The 9,751-nt window shown below is 38.5% G+C and overlaps 1 protein-coding gene across 1 annotated transcript; it reads left to right on the top strand.

The window, feature by feature from the left end:
- Positions 1-1,507: 1,507 nt before the first annotated feature.
- LOC107301035 (coiled-coil domain-containing protein 170-like) lies at positions 1,508-9,511 on the top strand (the record flags this gene model as incomplete). Its single annotated transcript, XM_015830305.1, has 3 exons — positions 1,508-1,813; positions 9,051-9,284; positions 9,410-9,511. Coding segments are annotated over 3 exons (642 nt in total), but the record flags the coding sequence as incomplete, so codon positions are not given.
- Positions 9,512-9,751: the final 240 nt, after the last annotated feature.

The raw sequence follows: 9,751 nt of genomic DNA, 5'->3' as shown, positions 1-9,751 counted from the left end.
CTGTAATTTATTTCTTGTCACCAGAGTAATTTTCCCCTTCCTGCCAAATCTTTTTAAGAAAAGTACCAGGGAAATTAAATTAAATTAAATGGAAGCATGCCAAAATGCAGAAAAGCAGATAATATTGGCTGTGATGGCCTCAATTAGAATAGGTTTGAATGGTGACAACTATGTATTTAACCGTTTTTGGTTTTTTTTTTTTTTTTTTAAAAAAACACCTGTATTTAAGATGGGCACAATTACATAAATAATTCTGATCCTTCACAGCTCAAATGTCATTTTGGCTTTTGAAAGTAGTCATCTCCTAACACACACATATATACACAAACACGGACGCACGCACACATGCATGCACACACCGGCAGAGACAAAACAATCAAAATCAAAAGTCTCTAGCTTCTGTTCCACATCAGTTGTTCCCAACGTTTTCTTTTCAACAAATCCAAGAGTGCTTTTGACCAATTGTTTCTATTCATATCATTAGATCTGGCAGAAGAGGCATATTATGGGCCCCATCATTTAAGGAAGGTCATCTGGAGGGATCCAAGAAGAGAGCCATGTCTGTCTTTGAGCTTGCCCTATGGAACATCATCCCTCCCCGAGATCAGATTGGCCCCCACCTTGGCTGTATCTGTCAGTCAGAGCCTGTGAAATGGTTATATGTTAATTGTAGTTTGATTTTTTTTACTTTGCTGCCAGTTATGTATTTTATTTTAGTTGTCAGCTGTGTTTTTACCTGTTGTTAACTATCCAGAATAACTATGGATAGACGGGCAGCCATCTAAGTGAATTAAATTCACTACAGTAAAAACCTTCATGTAACAGATCATTCAAAGTTATCTAATAATCCTGAATGTTTGTTAAGTCTAAGATAAATTATTTAGTAATTAGTACTAAATCGTATTAGTACTAAATCGTATTAGTAATTCATTTGTATAACAAGCAAAGCAAATGACACCTTTCACACCAATTTGCATAATGGTGACATTCTACAAATCTCAGGAATTGCATCATTTGCGCCAATTAATGTCCTTTGGGGAGTTAAAGCAATGTGAAGACTTTGGCAGGAGTTAAAAAGTAGCACTTTCAGCCTTGTAGTTTGGGTGGACTGACTTTACTCAGTATGGCAAGAAACAAATCAAAAATTCCCCCTCTTTCTTTGCTGATGCTGAATCATTCATGACTTGGATCCACAATGGCCTTCAATAAATAAAAGGTCTTTTGTACTTATCAAATTATTTGGGGTCCGGCCTACATTATATTGAAAGAAAATCATGGCAGAAGTCAATGGCAGGACTTTGAAGGTTTACCCAACGGCACCTATTGAGGTGATTGTTCCAAATCTCTGGATTCATAATTTATTTTCTTTCAGCAGAAACTATCCATGCATCTCTTGAAAGCAAGTTTTAGTAATAGTGCACATTGGGCATCTGTTATTCTCCTGGAAATGTGTTGTGAAATAACCGTTGTTTTTCCTCTGTAAATATTATTATTGTTTTTATTTTAGGACCTAAGCAACATTGCAGGAGCTAAGCAGAATCTTGAGGAGGAGATCAGAAGCCTCCAAGACAGACTGGCAGCCAGCCAACGGGCTTGGGAAGAATTGAGCCAACTAAAGGTCCATAGCAAGGAAAAAGAATCGGAACTGAGAACTTGTCTAGAGCAGGCCAGGGAACAAAAAAAGCTGCACAATGAATTCAAAGACAAAATGGGGACTTTACTAGGATGTAATCCCATGGTGGCGACTCCATCCAAGGAAGACATTGTGGAAAAAATCCGAGAGTTGTGCCACAGAGAGGAGAACAAAAAAAGAGTACGTTAACTTGTCTTATTTTTCTTCAGCGTCCTTAATTTATTCCTGTGTATAGATTTTATTTTAGTTCACTTCATATTAATCCACGAATTGATAGGATTGTCTAATTGTAAGTGGTGACAGAATGACATTTGATGCGATTGTTCTAAACTGACAAGACATACCGTTGTTTTATTTTGATATAATAGTTTATATAGCAGTTGCTCTGTATGTAATGATTGCAGGAGAAATCACAAGAAAAAAAGCAGAACCCATTAAAGAAAAGCACATCTTTAAATTGCAGTCTATTAAAAGGAGCACATGGTGACCTTTATTTATTTAATTTACATTATATCCTGCCCACTTTGAACCAACTCTAAGCAGAATAAAATCTAGGAATAAAATGGGGGGAAAGAATCGCTAGACCCGTACCTATAATCCCATCCTTAAAATCATTACAAACAAAGGGCAATGAAAAGGTGATCATTTGTTGTGTATTATATACTGTTCAGTCCCGGTTAGTAATTTAACTGTCATTGCTACAGACTTTTCATATCACAATAAATATATGGCGGTTCCTTTTGGGGGGGGGCTTAAGGCGACATTGTCACCTCCATCCTCTATCTTAGTTGATGTTGTTTAGTTCCCCCCCCTCCCTCCCACTTTTCAGCTTGACTATTCATGTCTTGGATTTTACTGTATTTACATGAAAGAAAGGATGCCCCAAATTTAAGACAATTTCTCTTTCTAAATAAACTTATAGATTAATCATCATCATCACTCACCAACACAGGCAAAACTTACTGATAATCAATCAATAACTACCGATTAATACTAATTGCCTGTAAAACACCATCTCTGAAATGCAAGGAAAATTCCTCTCCTCGCTTATACTAATGAAATTACATCATTCCAACTTACTCAGAAGTGTGCAAATACAAATGTATGCAACGTTTTCTTCCCTCCTTGCCTTTCAACAAAAAGAGTAAGAATAAAACACAATTGATAAAAAATATGAGGTGGAAGAAGGAAGGAAAAAGGAAATAAAACATGAATTGAGTGTTCATGCTTTTGAGCAGCAATGTTTGCAGCCGTGTGTTCCTCCCATCCCCTTCTAATGTCTATTAATGTTATGTCTTAAAACCACCTTCACTATCCAGAGGTAATATAATTTGAGGGAAAGCCTTTTATTATCTTTTCCTCTGGTAATAAATGATAGAGTAGGAGCTGTTGGAGCATCTAAACCAGGGGTCTTCAAACTTGGCCCTTTTATGACTTGTGGACTTCAACTCCCAGAATTCCTCAGCCAGGCATGCTGGCTGAGGAATTCTGGGAGTTGAAGTCCACAAGTCATAAAAGGGCCAAGTTGAAGACCTCTGATCTAAACTTAAAGCCAAATCTAGCAGTATCCTAAGATGAGAAACTCGACCTTTTAACAAAGGGTGAAGATCATCCTTTCTGAAGGCACCATTTTATCTTAGTTGGATTGTATACTTTATAAGTCTTCTACTTCATGATCAACTCTAGAAGATGATTGATTCAGCATCCAATTCTGTAGAAAAGGAAAAATAATCTGGGTGATAGTGCTCACCAACAAACCGACCCTTCTTTCAGAGTCAGATTTTAAACTGCCTGAGAATAAAATAGAGCCCTTTGGTATATAATAAACAGCTTTAATCTAGTACAGTCATATGTGCTGGGGCTATAACCCAAAAGATTTCCAGCCACTCTGGTCAAATATTCTGCTTGAACATGAATGTCCTATGAGTAAGTAACAATGACAAAGAACAGGCCTGATTTAAATATGTCTTGCAGGTATTTATTAATCAACTGTTGAGATACTCCTGGGATAATAAATCCAGCTCCACATTTGTTGATACAATCTTTTTATAAATGCATTGCTTGGATTATATTTCTTTACAGGCGAAATTAGTACAGGTAATCCTCGACTTAACAACAGTTCATTTAGTGACTGTTTGAGGTTACAATAATAGCATTGAAAAAAGTGACTTATGACCATTGCAGCATCCTCATGGTCACGTGATCAAAACTCAGATGCTTGGCAACTGGCTCATATTTATGACAGTGGCCGTGCCCTAGGGTCATGTGATCCTCTTTTGCAACCTTTTGACAAGCAAAATCAATGGGGAAGCCAGATTCACTTAACAACTATGTTACTAACTTAACAACTTCAGTGATTCACTTAACAACAACTTAACAATTGCGGCAAGAACTGTCATAAAATGGGGCAAAATTCACTTAACAAATGTCTCACTTAGCAATGGAACTTTTGGACTCAATTGTCAAGGACCATTTCAAGATGCCTCAAATGCCCCTCAATACAGTCTAGTTTCCTCTACATTGAGGGTACATTATGTCACAGATCCAGTAGAGGTTGCTCATGAACACTTTTTAAATTTCTTGGTTTTCTGTATGATGACCCAATTGTAGTTTAAATAACTTTGGATAATCCAAATGTGCTATAAAATGCTTTTTTAAAAAATAATAATAATAATAATAATTCCTTAACAAGTAAATTTCCAATTAAATAATCCAAGCTTGTGGTCAGGAAACTTAGTATAGCTATTAGTGCAGTAAAAAGGCCCACTAAACTTTCAGGATATAAAGTTGAGTGCTTGATGTTTAGTAAACAGTTGCCTCTGTGATTTATTGCAATGAGCTGGCTCAATTGTCTATGCTGCAATACCACAGCTATTTCCTGAATAGTCCTGAAAATACTCAATTGCAGAGAAATACACATGTATGGTTGGGAGAGAGAGGCAGAAATACTTTACGTCAACCTGCTTTTGGCCGCCTGTCTTGGGACTCTTAACTCCCACAATTCCCAACCAGAATCCTGCATATGGACAGGATCAGGGTAAAGCGGAAATGTTGTAAAAGCTTTCAGCATTCTCTCTTCTTTTCTGACATTTTTATGCTACTCCTCTCCCAATGGCTTTCAGCAGCCTATAGCAGAAAGATGAAAAATAATCATGAAAAGAAAATACCCTAGTTATGCTACCGCTTGTGACAAAGAGTATTGTTAGAAATGCAAAGGATGATAAAACTTATGGAACCTTTCAAATTCAGCAAGCTGCTTATGTAATCCCTCTACACCGATAACAGGACACACTTGACATCATATTATAGAAAGAAAACACATTGAGGTGACATCCCCATGGGAAGAAGAATGGATGCCTCGGTTACAACAGAAAGAGGGTTTGGGGGCTTCATTAGTGAAAGAAGAGCACATTGCTAGGATTGACAATGGGGTTAAGTGCTCCACCTGTACCTGAATACATTTGGCAGAAATGTTTAAGGGTACTATAATATAATGGGCAAAAGGAAATTGCAGTTTTTCATAAAATCAAAGGTGGGGGGGAAAAAGTCAAATGCATTTGCTGAAAATCTGTGACACATTCCTAGCACAGAATAGATTTGAAAAAAGATGAATGTCCTATTTACATTGTTCCAGAATGATGTCCACCAGCAAGGAGAGCTTGAATTTGGAGCTCAGGAACTCAGACTATTATACAATAGCAAAAGGGGCTTGAGCATGTTGTACTATTATCCCTCAGGAGGAAAGAACATTGTGTTCTACACGGTTAGTTTGGACGTATTCACAAATTTAGTGAGCTCTGGCTTACCGAACTCCTGGCTTACTGAATCTAGAAAAGCATGCAGCAAAACCATGTATGGATTTTTTAACACAGAGAAATATCATCCACATGTGGTGTATGTACCCACCCACACACATACACACACACGCATCATATACATGCCTATGTATATCATTGTTTATAAAAACGTATTGTTATTAAATTATTTCGTGTATCTGGCTATGCTTCAGCATCTTGCAAGGCTTACTTTTGCTGGTTGTTTGCAAAAGGAGAATATAATGTGATGTTTGTGCTATAGCTAATCATTTCTATCCCTTGGACAAAATGTCTTAAATTATTTGTTCTTCACTTTGTTTGGTCGGAACTAACTTACGATGAGCCACCTGTTTCCAGTTCCTTTCAATCTTATTACTGAAGAAACGTTACGGTGCATGGTGTACTCAGAGAGTTAAAATGAAAACTTGCATGGATTGTTCCTTTCCCTGGACTATTGTCCTCGCTGAACATCTGGGAAATGAGTATCTTTGTTGAAAACAAATTCTCTTATCTCAAGCTAAAGAATCATTGCAGTTTTAATAGCTATAAATATACTGCAGGGCATCTGAAGTCCTTTTGGTATGCTTTCAGCTGTGTGGGGAGCTTATGCATCTTGGTAGAGAATTGGCAGGCTTTTCTCTCTCCCTTGCCCATTTTTTTATTTTTTATTTGCTGAGAACAAATGACCTCGTTCATCTTTTTGGGTCTGGAATTCCACAGATGGTTTCATCTGTGTTGGCAGGGAAGAATGAGAGCTCTCACCTAACGCATCTGGAGAAACCAAGGTTTAGAAGCTGGTTGATGTGTGCCTAAGGTTTAGCTGGTGTTCTTAGCTGCAGTTCTTCCATTTGCTTGTCTGTATTGCTGTTCATACATTTCATAACATCACCATACAGACTTTTTCTTGGGGTCTCATCCTGAGTAACGTTATCTATCTGTATCTGAGATTTTGTAATTTTAAATGCTGAAGCTTTTAGCGAACACTGCCTGCATAAATGCTAGCAAAAATGAGGCCAGCTTGCAGACACAAGGACTGCATTTGCTAGTCAGGGTAACTATTTAACAGCTTTCAAGGGGTGGGGGGGGGTGGGGGACTGAATAGGAACAAAAAAAAATAAGCTATAAAGTTCTGCAGAGAAATACAATTAATTTTGAACAATCTTATGAATAGAATCCAATAATGTTCATTTTATCCATTTGGAGATTTATGGAAGCTTCATACAAGTAATAAAGCATATTTAAGACAGATGTTATTGTTTCTATGGTTTTGTGTAATGGGATTTGTTTTGGTTTTGGCTATGACTGCACTAGATTAGGTTTTATTTATTACCTTCTGTTGGCTTAAAATCTGTGGCATCACAACCATGTCAACCTTAATTTTAAAATGTTTTACTACATTTCAACTGATTGAGATTCAACCCTACATAGCTATAGAAAGTAAATGTTTGCCTTATATCTTAGAACGGGGGTGTCAAACTCGCAACGTCACGTGACGTATCGTGATGTATTGCGACTTTTTTTGCCATTCCCGGCAATGGGGTGGGCACGGTTTTGCTATGATGCATCCGGCCCACGGGCCGGCAGTTTGACACCCCTGTCTTAGAAGGTATTATGCCAATTTATTCAATAGCCATACTCTTGATTCTGGGTGTGGGCATTGATCAGAATATGGTCTTATTGACTTCTTACACAATAACTTTGAAGTAAAACCCTAGGAGACCTACTGTATGTACAGTATGTCTTTATTCCAGGTCCCTATAGACCAGTGATGGCGAACCTTTTAGAGACCAAGTGCCCAAACTGCAACCCAAAACCCACTTATTTATCGCCGGGTGCCAGGTGGGTGTGGCCCAGTGGGTGGGCGTGGCTGTGGTGGTCATGGCAGATTGAGTGGGAGTGGCCAAGGTGGGCGTGATCACCTCAATATTGCTCGTGGGGAGGAATGCCTGTGGGGTCCGGGCAGGGTTGGGGGAGATCCAGAGGGTCTCTGCCAGGTGGGGCGGTGGGCAGGAGGCTCGTCCTGCGGGGTGAGGTGAGGCAAGGCAAGGCGAGGCAGGGTGTGGGTACCATTGTCACAGGGCAAGGTATGGCAGGGGCAGGGGCGATGCTGCCTGACACCATCGGCCCCCGCACACAGAGGCCAGCGAGTGCATGGGTGCTGGGATGTATCCGGCCATATGGGACCTCAGCAAGTTAGTGGACGGCTGGTTGAAGAGGGACGGCATGGCCTGTGTGCCCACAGAGAGGGCTCTGAGTGCCACCTCTGGCACGCGTGCCATAGGTTCGCCACCACTGCTATAGACAGTAGAGCTTGGAATCTCACCTTTGCTTGTGTCCTATTTTCCTACCCATCTTCTTATCATTCATTCATTTAGGAAACCTCTGTACTTTCATATGCAGTGTCTTTTGAAATATTTTTTTAAAAAAAAGATTTTCCATGCTCATATACAGCAAGAGATGGTATTTATCCAAAATCGAACTGCATCAGCCATTCGGAGCAAATAGTTCCTAAAATATGCTGTGTGGTACCGGCAAGGGTTTTATCTGAATGTTATAGAATTTTCAAGAATTAAATGAAAGCATGGGACATTACAAGGGAAGCACTGTACACCAAAAACTAACATTGCATTAATTTCTCAGTTTTCCATAACTGGAAGTTTAATAATGGAATAAATATTGCTCTGAGACCCAGTTTTGTCTAGTGATTAGGGCAGGGGTAGGCAACCTCGGCTCTTTTATGACTCATGGACTTCAACTCCCAGAATTCCTGAGTCAGCATGGCTGACTCAGGAATTCTGGGAGTTGAAGTCCATGAGTCATAAAAGAGCCGAGGTTGCCTACCCCTGGGTCAGGGCAACAGGCTAGAAAACAGGAGATTATGAAAACAAGATTCTAGTCCCTCTAGTTACTTTTTCTCAGCTCTAGGAAGGAGGTCATAGCAAACCTCTTCTCAAATCTTGCCAAGAAAAGTGTGGGGACTTGTCCAGGCATTCTCCAAGAATCAGACATGATTGAACAGAAAGAAAGAAAAAAAGTTGTTTAATGTAAATTAATATCAGATTCTGGCATACCTGTAAATATTCTTGCATTAGTGTAACAATGGTTATCTGGCAGGTTTATACCATTATTTATCAATAAACTTTAAGTGAGTATGTATTGACCCATTTTCATTAGCAGAATATTTATTTGAATTTTCAAGGTGTATATGAATATAATGTCTGCTTCACAGGTTGCTGTAATTGTGGTTTGTTTGCAATTGGCTTAGCATATTGTGTGAATCTAGCTTTTGCAGTTCATAAGCCACAATTTATAGCTTTGTATGATATTATATGACTTCAACCAATGGAGAAAGTGGTTTTTTCCCCCAACTGATCCAGGGTAAGAAATTGTAGCTAGGTGAGTTTTGTGAATTTGACCATAATCCATATATGCTACACTGTGGTAACTGTTTATTTCAGTGCATTAAGTCCTTCTGATTAAGTGTTCATGTTTTTCCTGTTTGCTGAGTAGCATTTTACTGCTCCTTATAATTGGTGATTTTTCTTGTGTGACAGATTAGTTTCATCCTCAATCTCTGATTTAAGTTTCCTTTTGTTTCCCAGATGGTATCCCAGCTTGAAGCCCAAATAAGCAAACTTACTGAGACGCTGGAGACTCAGACAATGTTGCACCAGGAGGTGTTGCAAAGAGCCAAAAAATCAGAAAATAAATCAGAAATGCTTCATGATCAGTTGATGCGTCTAGAAGGAGAGCTGGTGTCTGGAGATGTGATGCGAGATGCTTGGAAACATGAGAAACAACAAGTAATATCTTATGTTTATAGGAAGGATATCAAGGCAAGGCAGAGAAAGCTTAGTTTAATGATGTAGTCCTGATTTTACCAAAAATAAATGTATGATCCCATTACATTGGTATAGATGTATTCACATTAGTAAAATTTGTTGAAACAATCATTTTTCAGTATGGTCAGGATGGTGATTTGAACATAAAACGTGTACATATGCATTCAGGGTTCTTTGACTATATCATACAGTACTACAAAACTGAAGTCTTAGGCAGTATGGTAAGTAACAAGAAGAGAAAATATTTAAGAAAATAATCTTGGATCTTGTAGAGATAATTTACTAAAAGATTTTTCACTGCCGGTTTTAGACCCCAACAGGCAATCTGTTTTGGGATTAGTATTCCAGGTAAATTTTCCTGGAAGTTGCCAGCACTAGAGAGAATATAGCAGGGAAACTTAATATATTTTAAATGAAAATAAAATGTTACTGAGAAAACAGCTCTTTACCAGAAAGAGAAT

Source organism: Protobothrops mucrosquamatus, unplaced genomic scaffold (genome assembly GCF_001527695.2).
Source record: "Protobothrops mucrosquamatus isolate PMUCROS unplaced genomic scaffold, P.Mucros_1.0 scaffold9665, whole genome shotgun sequence".
NCBI classification, from domain to species: Eukaryota; Metazoa; Chordata; class Lepidosauria; order Squamata; family Viperidae; genus Protobothrops; species Protobothrops mucrosquamatus.
Note: the sequence above shows the minus strand (reverse complement) of the source record. Positions and strands in the feature narration are given on the sequence as shown.